The following is a 16,880-nucleotide window of genomic DNA, read 5'->3' on the forward strand; positions in this document are numbered from 1 at the left end:
AATGTACAATCATCAATCAAATTGCAGTGGAAGCAGGTCGATCATCAGTCGAAGTCTTGGAGACCAATTAAGAGTTCTCCAGGATAGCCACATACCTACATATATGTCCCATGAATCTCACCCCATGAAAGCCTATCTTGACTAAGATGTTTTCCTACAAAGAAAGGAATTAACCCAGGCTATACATTGAGGAAGTCCAAATTATTAGTCCACCGATTTTTGTTGTCTTGTAAATAACTTTTTTATGACATTGAGAAAAATAGCATTGTACAGTTATGAAATTTTATGAATTGAATAGATCAGGAGAACCACCATCTGCACTTCATGAGCTGAATTTTATGAGCTGAATGATAATTAATGTTTATATTAAGACTACCATTTGCACTTCATGAGCTGAATAAATCAGGAGAAATGGTATCTGTATTTTATGAGCTGAATAATAATTAATGTTTATATTAGGACTTTGTGAGTTTGAAATTTTGTAATATGATTTACAGATCTTTATCTCTCTTCAGTAATAGTAATTGGAAATGTGCTAAAGTACAAGTTACTTCTAACATTTTAACAATGTGTTAAATGCAGGCAAATGTTGCTAGATTGGACACGACATTTTCTGTTTTAGGAGACAAACTTGAGTTAAAGATTTCTGGGTTCAATGAAAAGCTACCAGCTTTAGCATCAAAAATTCTAAAATTCTTGACAACCTTTACACCGGCTGCGGATCGTTTTGAGGTAAAACTGAAAAAACATCATTTCCAAAATATTTTGATGACTGATCAGGTTATTCTTCTAAATGAGACTAGGATAATTTTATCTGTTTGTTGGGTTTTCTGAATATTTCTCAGCCTGCTATTTTCTTCTTCACTAATCATGTGTATAAATTGCTATTCTATGGCCATGATGGATATATAAAGCTGAATTTAGGTTCTAGACTAGTTCTACGGTTTTTAAGAAAATGCAAGTTTCCTTATTTGTTGAGCAACAGTGCTGTCATTAATCAAGTTAAATTTAGAATAGATTATGATCTAATAAAAATCCTTTTATTTTGTTTTATCTTTGTCTGAAGATTTATTGTTGTGATAACCACTGATTTCAAATATCTAAAACTTCCATAGACACAAAAGTAGTCGGAAGGATCTAAATCTAATTAACAGTGTATGATCTCTAACCAACCAGACACATATTATGAGCAATCTGTAATCATGCAGTCTTTTTGTGGAGAGGAAATTTGAACTGCATGTGATAATTTCTTTTTATTTTCCTCAAATGTATGCTCATATAAGCACAGATAAATGTTAGAAAATTCAATGGAAGAATTGTGTGATTTACTGCAGACCTGTGACTTGAATGTACATGCACGTAGGAATGTACACTAATATATTTTAATAAATGATTAATAATTGATAGGATGATGATACATTCAAACAATGTAATCTTTTTATATAGTGTTTGAAGAGATGAGTCACAATGTTTGTCATGTGCTCTAGTAGTGTCAATGTGCTGTGTTAGCAACTTAGCTCACAATCTAGCAGGCTCTAAGGAGGGAAACCCTCTGGGGTAAAGAGCTAGACTAGGTGATAACAATGAGACAATGGGCCACTGTCACCACAACCAATGTCCCTTGTTTTTTACAGACTTTTACTGATGGGAGGAGTTGCGGTAGAATAATAATCACCTTTTTGATGGATATTCTAAGGCTTATGGTGCTAGGTGATGAGATAAGACCATAGTATTAAAAACCAGCCATTTCGAACCGTAAACCGGTTAAACTGGCCAGTTCATAAGCCAAGACCACCAGACCGGTAGAAAAACAGGGTTTACCTACCCTCCCCTCCGTTTTTTTGGTCAAACCTGGTATAAACCGACTGGTTTATGACGAAACCGACCTGTTTTACCATAAACTGGCTGGTTTATTGCCAGGCCGGCCGCGGACTCACCAAACCTGTGTTTTTCGATTTTTGAGGTGGTTTTGAGGGAAACTAAGGGTTGTTTCCTTCCAAAAACAGCCCCTCCAAGCCAATAAAACAAGGTCTTCCCTCTCATTTGCCTCACACATCTCATTCAGAGTTTTTGTGAGCTTCATTGGGAGCTTGGAGAGTGTTGAGTCTTTGCTGGAGTATTCATCTTGGAGGCTTGGAGTTGGACTTGGAGCTAGTTTGGAGCTGTTAGTGGAGTTGGCATCTCCAAGAGGAGGCTAAGGGAGCTAGCTTGCGTATCTAGATAAGGATTTTCACTTAAAAAAATCCATATTTTATTGCTGTCCATATATTTAATTTTTTATGTTTTCTATGCTATCAAATTTCAAGTTCAACTGTTAGTTTTCAAGTCTTAATTTTTTTAGGCCAAATATTGCTCATTTTTTTCCCAAATTTATCTTAGGTTTTCAATTTTACTTAGCCGCATTTTTTTTTTTTTTAATTTGCATATTTCTTTCATTTTGCAAATTTGAAATATTTCTAGCCACCATGCCTCCAAAAGCCAGGGACACTGCATGGGCTCATTGTGATGTGATTGATGGAAAAATGATCTGCAAATTTTGCGATAAATCTATTGGAGGGGGAGGGGGGGATTCATAGGTTCAAACAACACTTGGTTGGGGTAAGAGGCCAAGTAAAGTCATGTGAATCACCAAAGGAAGTGATAGGGGATGGTAGGGCAGAATACTTTGCCAAGTTTGAGAAGTTTAAGGAGAATAAGGCTAGGGATAAGACTATCCAAGAAGAAATTGCAAGAATGAAATTTTACAAGCCACGAGAGGTGGTGGGTATGGTGATTTTGAGATTCAAGACTCCTCTTCTATTCCTTCTACCAATGACCCCTTTCACTGTGTTCCTCCTACTTTTGGGTATTATAATCAAGGCCAACAATCTAAAGGAAAAAAGAGGATAAACATCTAGAAGTATTTCTCAACTTCTACCACCACTTCCTTTGCTAATCCCACTTCATCCCAACCATGGCTAACTCAACGTCAACCCACTTTGGATTGACCATTGGAAAAGACAATGCAAAAAATATTCTTTTGAATACATTGCTAGATGGTGGTATGATGCAAATATCCCATTTAATGATGGCTGCTCACCTTATTACCAAGCTATGTGGGACTTTGTTATCGCTGCAGGAAAGGGCTTTCAAAGGCCCTAGTGTGCATGACCTGAGGGGAACTCTTTTGCAAAAAGAGATTTGTTCCATTGATGAGTATTTGACTAAATATATAGAGTCATGGGCCAAAATAGGTTTTTCCATCATGTCAGATGGATGGATCGATGGAAAGAACCACATAATCATTAATCTCCTTGTTTCTTTCCTTCAAGGAATCATGCTTTTGAGATCAGTTGATCATCTGATAAGGTGAAGGATGGAAACCTTCTATTTGAACTTTTGGAAGAGATTATGCAGACGTTGTGCAGGTCATCACAGTTAATGTCTCATACTATGGTTTTGTTGGAATGATGCTGGAGTCCAAATATAAGACCATATTTTGGACAACATGTGTTGCACATTACATAGACCTCATGCTTGAGGACATAGACAAAGTGGAGTGGGTAAAAACCGTTGTAGAGGATGCCAAATGCATCACAAAATACATCTACAACCACACATGGGTATTGAGCCCAATGAGGAAAAACATTGTGGGCAAAGTGCTTGTTTGTTCAGCAATTACAAGATTTGAAACTCACTTCCTTACGTTGCAATGTCTCATTTCTCAACAAAAAAAACTTGTAGGAATTTTTTTTTTTTTTACAATTACTTTTGGAAAAAATCTGCAGAGGTTGTGAAAATTGGCGAGCCCCTTATTAAGGTGCTATGGATGGTGGATGGGGAAAAATTGACCATGGGCTACATCTATGAGGCTATGGATTAGGAAAATGAGCAAATACAAGCAACTTACAAAGATAGATTAGCTAAATATGGACATATTTGTGAGATCATTGACAATAGATGGAACAATCAAATCCATTGTCCAATGCTTGCAGCTGGGTATTTTTTGAACCCAAAGTATCATTGCAAAACTTGGCTAGGAAATGTGCAGACTAGGGAGGTCAGAGATGGGTTATATGATTGCTGGGAGCGCATGGTCCCTAACCATTATGACCAGTTTGAAATACATAAACAACTTACTCTTTTCAGTATGGCAGTAGGTACCTTTGGCAAAAACTTGGGAAAGATGGAAAGAGACGTGGATCAACTAGGTAAGAAATTCCAATTTGTTTTTCTTTTAAAGTTCAATTGTTTACAAATTTACAGGGCAATTTGTCCGTAAATACTTATAAATAACTAATGAAGTGAACTAAGTTACTAATTAATGTCTTTTTCTTTGCTGCACATTGGTGGGAGTCATTTGACAAACCAATTTTCTCAATTGCAAAAGTTTGCAGTTAGTGTCCTCAGCCAAACTTGCCATGCTTCAGGTTGTGAGCGTAATTGGTTTGTTTTTTGAGCATATACACACGAAGAAGAGAAACCGTCTGGAACAAAAAAGGTTAAATGATATTGTCTTTGTGCAATACAATCTTTGACTAAGGCGCAACCAATTGATGAACAAAAGATCTGATTTAGATCCCATTGTGTTTGACGATATTGATCCAACAATAGAATGGCTGGAGGAGATTGAAGCAACTGAGTTTGATCTTGATTTTGATATTGACATGGAGTTAGGGGGGTTGATCCCAATGCAGATTTGGTAGCACCATTGGACTAGAACTAGTAGTTGGATCAAGCAAAGGAAAACAGCCAATGGAAGGTACTAGTCTGCAACTCGAACAACTTGTGCTTCCGTTAGGTCTAGTTTCATTGCTACTGGTGCTACTACTAAGGTTGCAGATGAGGCTGAGGCATCCTCAGACTTTGATCCAGACGATGTTTATGTAGTTTTTGTTGAGGATCCTATGTCAAGTAGTGGTGATGAGTCTGATCACGATGAAGAATGATCATGTTGATCACTGATATATACTTGTAGTCTTGTAGTAGGCCAATGCCCCCATAGCTTGTAGCATTGTTTTTGGACTTCATAGGCCATTTGGAGCCTCATTGCTTATGTATTTTGTCGATGATATGTATTGCACTTAGTGCCATTTTGGTATATTCACCTTTACATGGTATATAGATGAGCAAACTTTGCATATGTTGTCTCTATTGGTTTGGAATCATGGTTTTAAATCTTAAAATTAGTTTTTTTAATTAAAAATTAATTATTTCATGTATTTTTTAAAAACTGGTTCATTGAGGTCTGACTAGCCTCGGTTTGAAACTTGGTTTATTAGGTGGACCGGTTCGGTCACTGGTTTTGGTTTTGAATACAATGGATAAGACCTCTCAAGGGAGACTATGTGACAGTAAGAGGCTTTCAAGGGTACTTCGCTCCCTTTAAGAGACCTATAAGAAACTTGCACAAGACCTAGGGTTTTATGAATAATCATGTGAAGAAGTGCTTCCAAGTCAAGGCAGGGAGGAGAAAGGGCTTCTTAGGATTTATTCTGATGAATACTAAGCTCATACATCCCTCAAAGAAGTCTCTGTTACGCACCAATAATGGGTAACCCCACAAGAGAAATTTCCTCCTAGATTTGTCATCAGCCGACAACCAGCAACCGTTGACAGCTACCAGTGTAGCTGATGTTGTGCCAGTTATCTGCGCTCCCTAAGTCAGTGATATGTTCCCTTGCCTATTTTTCATGATCGTAAGTTTGGAGGTGGGCCATCCAATCCTAAAGGTATGATTGTTCATTGTGCAATTGGACACTTGGGTATTGATCATTGGGTGACTTAGAAAAAGGAAGGGTTTTGACTGTAGCCTTGTTCCCTTAATTAGGGGGTTAATCCTCAACCCTTGTCTCATAGGATCTGCTCTACTAGCTTACAACTTTAGGATGGGCACTATTTGCAAAACCCTGATTTTGGTAGCGTGGTCCCATTTTTTCGTTCCACATTTTTCACTCCCCTCCAAACATTACATGCCCTATTTCATCATCTTCCCTCTCAGGGTCCACATGAGCACTAGGTCCACAAGGCTCAGGTACTCCCCTCCCCTTGTACAAATGTCTCGGTCGGGCCGGGAACAATGTCCTGGAGGTTGATGTAGCAAAATAAAAGGGATAAAAGCATATTATGGCCACATAAGAAAGGAAGGAATACCACAAAATGCAAAAGATGGCCAGGACAATAAAATTTAGCACGTGGGCAAAAGGCAAGTTTGAGCTCTACCCCTTATCATTATGGCCATCACCTTGGTTCCTAGGGCCCCTTTGAGTGCCCCTTGCATCATTAAAGAACCCATGCATGTTCCAACCCCTAGTGGGCGATGAATTGCCCCACCTTATGGGGGTAATCACTGCTATATCATACATAGCATGCTCTCATCGCTTGGAGCCCCGAGTAGTAAAATAAAATAAAAATAAAGGCAAATGAAGAAGGGTGGAAATACAAAGGTCATAGTAACTCATATACCATGATTGCTCCATCCTACATTCATACACCCAAATATGTGGATATCCCTCACCATTACCACCCTTGAGCCCATGGCATTTCGCCTTGAGACCCCTATGTCCTTATTCACCTCATCATTATCCACATGACACCTACCACTTGAAGGATGTACCTTGGACATGTCCTTCCATTTAGGGGCTAGGAACACCTAATAAGGTTATTTACTAGCCACTCCTACCTAGGGGAGGTATCATTATTACATGTTCAAAGCCCAAATTTGGAAGGGGAGCCCACTATGAAGTCTCATTTCTACCCTTGATTAACAAGCTCATTCACTCAATTGCATGAACGACTTGTTGTGTCTGAAGGTGAGGAGATGCATTAGATCTTAAGCAGGATTGACAGGTGGTTTCATCATGGGTTGGGAAACTTAACTAGGGCCCAAGCTCACCAGAGGATCATATTGACACTTGTAGGGGAGGTTTTGGAGCCATGGGTTTCCATCATGTGACAAAGCATTATCTCATGCCATGGGCATCCTCAACACCTTTAGCAACTTGTTCATTTCCCCACATTATATGCGAGATGATGGACTTGGACTAGTGGTGCCCCCAACCGAGACACGTTGGATCTTATACAGGATTAGCAGGCGGTTTTATCATGGGCTGGGCAACTTAACTGGGGCCTAAGTGCACCAGAGGATCATAATGACAATTGTACAGGAAGCATTGAGAGCCATGGGTTTCCATCATGTGATAGAGCATTATCTCATGCCATGGGCTGCTTTAACACCTTTAGCAACTTGTCCAGTGCCCCACATTATATGCGAGATGATGCACTTGGACTAATGGTGCCCCTAGGAAACTTTACAATATATACAAGGTTTGGCAACTGATTCGAGGGCCAAAGAAGTGTTGTCTCATCTTTGAGACACGGGACGGAAAGCACCGTCTTCTATACCCTTATTTGGATCAGTTTGTAGGATTATTTTACATCAGGAGACTCATGAGACCGGTTACCCACCACCTATGGGTGACACCCATGGGTGAAATTTTTGTCCTAGATGATCCTCGGCTGGCAGCCAACAACCACTTGCAGCCATTAGATAGCTCGATGTGCCACTATTCTCGCCACTTGAGCCAACCATTATGATTCCTCACACATTTGTTATGATCGTATGTTTGACGGTGGGCCGTCCAATCCTGAAAATATGACTTTTCATTATGTAGTTGGGTATCTTTGCTTAATTATCACAGACACTATTGGACATGGGCAAAAAGAATGGGCTTGGTTTGTACTCTTGTCCCCTTGTCCAATTTGGTGGTTAACCTTGTATCCTAGACTCGTGAAATCTCCTTTATTGGATACTAGCTTTAGAAGTGCCACTACATGGGAAATCTCGATTTTGGTTGGGTGGTCCCGCTTCTCGACACCACGTACATCACTCCCCTCTGCTTATTTGACCCCTTTTCACCTATTTCCCATCTGGGTCCACATTTGTCCATTGGGAGCACAAGGAGTTAGCCTCTCCTTCCCCTTATCCACACTTTGGGTCAGGCCTGGAATGATGCCTCAGAGGTTGATGTAGCTAAAAAGAAAGTTGAAAGCATAATTTGGTCACTTTCAACAGGAAAAGTACCATAAAATGAAAAGGATGGTTGGGACATACAAATTTAGCATGTGGGCAAAAGGTAGCATGAGCTCTATTGCCTTAGCATTATGGTCATCACCCTGGTTCCTAGGGCTCCTATATTGGCCCCCTACATCGTTAAGGAACCCATGATTGTCCCAACCCCTTGTGGTCGATGAACTGCCCAAACTTAAGGGGGTATTCACTTCTATATCATTCACATTATGCTCTCATCCCCTGGATCCCCAAGCAGTTTAAAAGGAAAAATCAATAAGAGGCAAAAGACATGTGAAGAAGGGTGGAAAAACAAAGGTCGGGGTAACTCATGTACCATAATTACTCCCTCCTACATCTATACACCCAAGTGTGGACCTCCCTCATTAAAGCTACCCTTCTACCATATCATGTGGCTTGGACCCTTCCCCTGATGCCCACTCTGTTCCATCATTATATCACATGACACCTGCCATATGACAGATGTGCCATGGACTTGCCACTCCCTTAGAAGTTGAAACCACTTAATAGGGTCCTTCGTTAACCTTCTTCTTGAACTTGGAGACACCTATACACTCTAAAGCCTATTATAGAAGGCTATGTCCCTATGAAGTGTCCACTTGGTTCGATGGTTTGTAAGCTCATTTACTCGATGGCACTAATGATTTGTTGTATTGCAAGGTGAGGAGACACATTAGATCTTATACAAGATTGCAAGTGGGTCTTCATCCAGGGCTTGGTCTCCCAATATGGAGTCCAAGCCCTCTTGAGGGTCATATTAACATTTGTTGGGTGAGCATTGAGAGCCATGGGCCTCGACTATAGCAGAAAGAAGATTGCCACATCATTGGATCCATCAATATCATCCATTTCTTGCTTGTGTTCCACTTATTTGACGATGATGATGCACCTAGACCACCTTGCCCAGCTAGCTACATTCTTGCATCACACACTTGGCAGCTGATCCAAAGCCCATATGAGGTTGTGTCTAACCATGGGAGAGAAAGGGAGGACTTGCATCATTCTTCTAGCCATTACAGATGGGATATTGTGAAAATTCTATCACTGCAGCAACTGATTTACTTTTCCTACTTATTTCATCATAAGTTATTCATGAAATTACTTCAATAAACATTAAAATAAATACTGCTGCAAATATCACATCGTAATGCAGAAACAAAAATATTCACACATTGACACAGTTATTTTGGACTAATGTCCCCGGAAAAACCCAATGTGGGAAAACCGGTGCAGCAAGGGAGGATTTTATTATTCAGCAATCTTCTTCTACAACAGGGTGCCAAACTAGCTTACCCACAGATAGACAAACTTCTAGCACTTTCCTAAACCTAGCGTAGGCCCTATTGACCTCTGCGTCAGCCTAAAACCCTCTGCGTTAGCCTACTGAGGCTCTGCGCAGCCTCTCTGGGCTTTTGCGTCACTCTTGCAGCCGTTGCGTGGATGACGCAGGTCCTTCTGGCTCTGCGTAGTCTCTGCTGCCTCTGCGTGGCTTCCTCTGGCTTTGCGTCTGCCTCTTCTGCGCTGATCTCCTGTCTCTCTATTCTGTACTTGCTGCCCCCTAACTGCTCTCCAGACCACTAGTTCAATTTCTCAGTAAACCCCGCTCCATGAATTGAACTTACTGGTCTCCCTCAATGTGTTCTCCAAGTGTTCTCCAAGTGCCCGTCAAGCCTCCTCTTATCAACGGCTAAGATTAGATTTGGCTTGATCCATGTCTTTTGGACCATTATAACACAGATTCATATTAATACATATTAATATTTTATTTTCCCTAAGTTTAGACTTAGGGACTCCATTAAAAATATTAACTATTTTAATATCTCTTGATCTGTTTAGAATCTGCCCAAACCCTTTCTGGGTATTGGAGATCTCATTTGCCCCAACCTCTCCACAAAATTTCGTGGCTAGAGCACATCCGATGCTACCCCAAATCCACACTCCCTCTTAGCGAGGACTGTGCTCTAGCAATACTCCTCACTGAGTATTACTCTGATCATCCATCATTGGTACTTGTGTTGATGCTAGGCCTCCCTGCCCAACATCCTCCGCACTACTGCATCTTGTACTGCTGCCCATGGTTCTGCCACTGCCACTGCTGCCCATGGTTCTGCCACTGCCACTACTGCATCTGTATGACAACTCCCTCTGCATCCGTGTTGCTGCTAGTCCTTTCTCCCAACACTGCATCCACACTGCACCTTCCTCTACATCTGTGCTGCTGTTGGTCCTTTCTCCCAACACTGCATCTGCATTGCAACTCCCTCTGCATCTGTGTTGCTGTTGGTCCTTTCTCCCAACACTGCATCTACACTGCAACTCTCTCTTCATCCGTGCTGCTAACACACTACTTCTGGAAGGGGTTCTTTACCATCCCCATCTTTTCCTTGAAATAGTCAAATTTTGACTTTGCAAGGGCCTTGGTGAGGATATCTGCCACTTGTCCCCCTATAGGAGTGTAGCTCAACTGTATAGCTCCACATTGAACACAATCTCTGACAAAGTGACACCGGATATCAATATGCTTTGACCTATCATGAAATACTGGATTCTCAGAGAGTTTGATGCAACTCTGATTATCTCACATGATCCTGGTCGCCTCCATATTTCTTCTGAATAGGTTTACCAACAGTTTTCTAAGCCATATGGCCTCACACGAAGTTGTGCTTGCTGCCATATATTCTGCCTCAGACGAGCTCAGAGCCACAGACTTCTGTTTCCTATTGCACCAGGAGGTTATTCCTAATCCAATGTTGAAAGCAATACCCAGAGGTACTTTAACGATCCACTGAACTTCCTACTCAATCTACATCAGTAAATCCACTCAACCTGATATTCTTCCCCTTGTTGTACAAGAGCCCATAATCAACTGTTCCCTGTAAATACTTGAGAATGTGCTTGGCTGCTGCCTAGTGAGCCCTCTTTGGTTCCACCATGAACTAACAGAGGGTGTTGACAACATAGCAAATATCTGGCCTGGTATTGATTAGATACATCAGGGACCCTATGAGCTGTAGGTATAGGGTGGGATCGACATCCTTGTGTTCTGATGCATCAATCTTCTTCCAGTTGGTGATCATTGGCGTAGCCATAGGTCTATAGTCTCCCATCTCGAACCTTTTCAGAATTTCTGTAGCATACCTTGCTTGCCCAAGGAAGATTTCTCCTTTCTGCTGCAAAATTTCCAATCCTAGAAAATAGTGCATTCGTCCTAGATCCTTCATATCAAACTTTGTGGCTAGATTCTTCTTGCAGTCTTCAATGAGTTTGGATGATCTTGTCAGGAAGAGATCATCCACATATAATACTAAAATAAGTGGCTCGCTCTCTACGACCATATAGTAGAGATTCAGATCTGTGTCACTCTTGACAAACTCCATCTTCTGCAAGTAGCCATCTATTCGACCATACCACACTCTTGGTGCTTGCTTCAGCCCATACAAGGCTTTCTTCAGTCAGCATACATGAGACTTCTTCGTGAGTTTCAAAGCCATTTGGTTGTTCAATGTATACTTCTTCTATTACCTCGTTCAAAAAGGCCGTCTTGACATCTATCTGATGGATCTCCCATCCCATCTAGGCTGCAAGAGATATCACAGTCCTAATAGATGTATACCTACCTGGCTACTGGGGCGAAGGTTTCCTCATAGTCAATCCCTTCCTTTTGAGCATACCCGTTAGCCACAAACCTGGCCTTGTATTTTTCAATACTGTTATCCACAACATATTTGATCTTGTAGATCCATCTTGAACCTATCACAGAACTGTCTTGAGGCCTTGACACCACCTTTCAGACACCATTTACCATTATGGTGTTATACTCCTCCACCATCGCATCTAGCTAGACCTGATGTTGAGCTGCCTCCTTGAAGCTGGTAGGCTCTCCATCCTAAGCTACTAACGCTTCATACTTGTTTGGATGTTTTCGCTCCCTTTTACCATTCCTTGGCTCTCTGATGAAGTTCTCTACATCACGCAGAATCTGACGAAGTTCCCTGTTGGTTCTTCCTCTGCCAACAGGTGCTTCTGTTTGCTCCTCTTCCTCATCCTGAGAATCTTCTTGGTCTGAGGAAGGATTCTTCACTTCTATTGGTTGAAGATGCATGACCAACGAATCCTTTTTCTATTGCTCCTTGGAAGGCATTTCGCGAGATATTTTGAAAGCTCTGTCCTCCATGAACTTTATATCTCGTCGTACTACTACCTTTCTGCGTTCTCGCTATATCCTGCCAGATACTCCTTTTCTGCAGTCTGATCTAGCTTCTTCCTCTTTTCTTCGGGTATGCGACAATATGCCAAACTCCTAAATATCCTGAAATGACTGACTTCAGGTGTCTTCTCAGTGAAGACTTTCTCTTGAGTAATCTTGCCCAATGCCCGATGAGGAGTCCAGTTCTGAACATAGATAGTTGTGTTGCATGCTTCTACCCACAGGAATTTTGGCATATCCTGATCATACAACATGGCCCTAGTTGCTTCCACAATAGTCCTATTTTTCCTTTCTGCCACCCCATTCTGCTCCGAATTGTAGGGAGTTGTCCATTCTCTTCTGATGCCCTCCTTAGTGCAATAATCAGTGAAGTCCTTATCGACATATTCTCCACCATTATCTGAGTGCAAGACTTTGATTTTCTTACCTGTCAAATTCTCCACTAGAGCCTTGAACTCCTTGAATCGATAGAAAAACTCATCCTTGGTTTTCAAAAAATAGATCCAAGTTTTCCTCGAGTGGTCATCAATGAAGGTAAGGAAATACTCAGCACCACTGAGAGCTTTGACGGACATAGGTCTGCAGATATCTGAGTGTATCAATCCTAGTACACTCTTGGCCCTGTGGTTGCTCCTAGGAAATGTCGCCTTGGCATACTTTCCTAGAGCGCATCCCCTGCATACATCATCTCGTTTTGTACTTAGATTCGGAACACCTGTTACAATGCTCCTGAGAATTCTCAGAGCTCCATGGTGCAAGTGACCCATCCTTCTGTGCCATAGTTTGTTCAAGTCTTTGTCCCCATGATTGCCTATTAGTGCCATTGGAGATTCTAGTTGTAATTTGTACAACTGATTACTTTTGATCTCGATCTGCACTTTCCTTTTCTAGTTTGGGTGTTTGACGTATACCTTTTCCTTGATGAAGTAGACGTCATAGCCCTTGCCTTGTACTTGTGACACGGAAAGTAAGTTCATCCCCAATCTTGGCACATGAAGCACATTTGTGGCACGAAACCGCTCTCCCGATTATGTCTGAAAAACTATGGTACCCTTTCCTACTAGAGTACACTTTGCCTTGTTCCCCATGGTGATTTGAAAGTTCTTCTTCTCTTCTCGATATTCTGAGAAACACTCCCTGATTCCCGTCATATGCCACGAGGCTCCACTGTCTATATACCATACTTATGATGATGCAACACTAGTCAAGCACGCCACTTCTTCTTCCAACGTGGAAGCCAACATAGAGAAATCGAAATCTCTTTATCTTGTGCAATCTTCCGAAAATCTGCATGAGTCCCCTGAGGTGGATGCCTCTGCATCGTGGTCTCCACCCATAACTGATTTTCCCTTTCTGTCTCTAGTTACTTGCTCTGATACCATGTGAAAATTCTATCACTGCAGCAACTGATTTACTTTTCCTACTTATTTCATCATAAGTTATTCATGAAATTAGTTCAACAAACATTAAAATAAATACTGCTGCAAATATCATATCGTAATGCAAAAACAAAAATATGCACACATTGACATAGTTATTTTGGACTAATGTCCCCAGAAAAACCCAATGTTGGAAAACCGACGCAACAAGGGAGGATTTTATTATTCAGCAATTTTGTTATACAACAGGGTGCCAAACTGGCTTACCCATAGATAGACAAACTTCCATCACTTTCCTAAACCCAGTGTAGGTCCTACTGACCTCTGCTACAGCCTGAAACCCTCTACATCAACCCACTGAGGCTTTGTGCAACCTCTCTGGGCTTTTGCATCACTCCTGCAACCTCTGCGTGGATGACGCAGGCCCTTCTGGCTCTGCGCAACCTCTACCAATGTTGCACGAAGCAGGGACGAAACAAGGACATTTTTTGGAAGCGGGGACGCGGAAGCGTCATTTTCCAAAAATCTAGGAAGCGAAGCGTCTGCTATATATATATATATTTTTTTTTTTTTTGCATTTATACTCAAAACAAACATCCCAAATACCAAATTAGTTGTAGAAGACATGAAAACATGCATATTTTTGCATAAATCAAGATAGATATGGCATCCATGATTCCATTGTAGTTACTAGTATGTACATCAACCATCTATATTCTAGCAATTACAAACATACATCAAATTTTTAAGCATATTATAAAACATAAAACATTTAAGCATATTATAAAACATAAAACATAGAGCATATTATGATTTATCTAGCAAGTGAGCAACTGTCAACATTTGTCATGTCCGAAATTCAAATAATGTTTACAAAATATGTCACTTGGTCACCGCCAAGACAAAAAAGGTTCAAATTCACAAGCCTACAAGTCTAATGATTAATCTATGACAAAAGAAGTATATTCACAATTGTGAATATATCTACTAATCTCTCCTCCTTCCACCACGAAGAGAACATGGCGGCGAACCTCCACATGGTGGCAATGAAGAAGATGCTGCATGTGGAAGTTGTGGTAGTGGCACTGAAATTGATGAAGACGAACCCCCTGCTGTTGGTGTTGAACCATGGAACCTAGGAACCAAGGGACCAGATGGAGGTGGCATCTCAACAAGATCATCATCATCCTGGAATCACTCAAAAAATTCATGCAAAGAAAAAACACTAGTTAACAAAAAAATTAAAAACATGAATTAGAGAAATGCTTTATAAGGAAAATTCATACCACAATGGACATACCTGGATAAGAGCATCCTTTAATTGCTCTAATCGCAACACTCCATCCTTCAAATTGGGCTCCTCTGGATTCTTGTCCCAAATCAATAGGTCTTTATTAGTCTTTGGATCATCACAGTGATGGGACAACAATCACAAGTTGTAATGAACATAAACCAAGCTCTCTGCCTGGTCTAAACTCAACCTGTTCCTTTTAACACTGTGGATGAAAGAATAAGAGCTCCAACACCTCTCTGCAGAAGAAGTGTTTACCACCTGTGATAGCACCCCCAATGCCAAAGTCTGTAGAAGTGGAGTAGCCCCTCCATGCATGTTCCACCACTCAAGAGAAGAAAAAGTCTCTCAATCTCTAATTGCATGCATGCTCCCAAATGGACCAGTGTTAAGCGTATAGTTGCTAAACTGTCTCCGTACCATTTCAAGCTCTCTATGGTTATGAGCCTCCAAAATGGAAGGAATTAGCAATAAATGATATAAAAGTTCCAATCGTAAAAGATCAACTAGAGGAGAAACAAAAAGTCATTCAAAAACTAAAGGAGAATCTCAATATTGCAAGGAACTCAATGAAACAAGAAGTTGACCAACACAGATCAGAAATGGAATTTAGCGAGGGAGTTGGGTATATGTCAAACTCCAAGCTTACAAACAACTATTATTAAAACAAGGATGCAAAAACAAACTAGCTCCTAAGTTTTATGGACTATTTCAAATCATCAAGAAAATTAGTCAAGTAGCTTATGGTTTGAAATTACTAGAAACAAGTCGCATCCATAATGTTTTCCATGTTTCTTGTTTAAAAAAGATGTTGGGAACACATCAAACAACACTTCCTACATTGAATAATGAAGGAGAAGTTGTAGTAGAACCGAAGCTATAATTGACACAAGAGGAAAGCGATAACGTTCTCGAGTAATCAAAGAATATCTCATCAAATGGAAGAGCCTACCGAAAGAAGACGCTTCTTGGGAAACAAAAGATTTTCTTCAACAACTTCTCTCATTACCTATGCTTTGAAGACAAAGCATTCCATGAGGGGAAGGTGATGATAAGTATAAAATTATGTATAACTATGCTATGGAAAACTATGATATTGAGAATAATTTAGGAAGAAGGGTCATGATCAAAATATCATGACCCCGAATGTAAAGGCACCAACCTATATTTAAGTTAGGAGTCGTCAAATGTAGGGACATCGCTCAATTCATCATATAATATAATATAAACAATTATTTTATAGTATTAAATTCTCCATAACAACATAAATAGTGGTTGATGGTTTGGGAATATGGTCATGCACTAGAGAAGACAAGATGCCTTCCAGTGTTAAACTTTGTGTAGGAACTACAAGACAGGTTGAGGCTAGGGTATCCTACTTTGTACAGTTGACCCCTATAGGAGAAATTTTCTTTTAGATTTGTCTTTAGTTGGTAGCTAGCAACCCCTTGCAGCCACCTGATATTTCGATGTGCTACTATTCTTCGCCACCTGAGGCAACCATTTTGTGCTTTTGGTCATTTATCATGATTGTATGTTTGAAGGTGGGCCATTCAACCTCGAAGGTATGATTTTTCATTATGTAATTGGGTGTTTATGCTTTCTTTTCTTGGGCACATTTGGGCATACTGGGGGGACTTGGAGGAAAAAAGGGGCTTTGACTGTGTTGATCACTACGTGTCAACGGCCCATAGCAATACACCCCCTTTTTTTGCAAAAAGGATAACGCTTGATCGATATGTTCCTGCCATTCAGCTATCATCATTAGCTGAGGACCATGTTATAATGTAAACCCATTCTGCATGTGTATAATGTAAATAATTTCAGCACATTTGTGTCGTGTGTGTAATTACCTAGGTAAACCTACTTTTCTGGTGATGATCTACATTCTGTGAGGTTTTTTTGTTTCACCGATCCGTTCTCGGATGGTCGACA

The 16,880-nt window shown here is 40.6% G+C and overlaps 1 protein-coding gene across 3 annotated transcripts in view; it reads left to right on the top strand.

The window, feature by feature from the left end:
* Positions 1-16,880, top strand: part of LOC149160944 (nardilysin-like) — a 413,290-nt gene that overhangs the window by 333,803 nt on the left and 62,607 nt on the right. For all 3 annotated transcript variants that reach the window (XR_016261820.1, XM_089436840.1, XM_089436839.1), the window contains exon 13: positions 583-732. Coding sequence is in view for 2 of the 3 variants with exons in the window: in XM_089436840.1 (XP_089292966.1) it covers positions 583-732 (150 nt within the window). In the remaining variant the exon portion in view is untranslated. The remainder of the gene's footprint in view (positions 1-582; positions 733-16,880) is intronic.

The sequence above is a fragment of the Pinus tabuliformis genome, chromosome 5_2 (assembly GCF_031772625.1).
Source record: "Pinus tabuliformis cultivar Carrire ecotype Pingquan chromosome 5_2, CPIR1, whole genome shotgun sequence".
Taxonomy (NCBI): Eukaryota; Viridiplantae; Streptophyta; class Pinopsida; order Pinales; family Pinaceae; genus Pinus; species Pinus tabuliformis.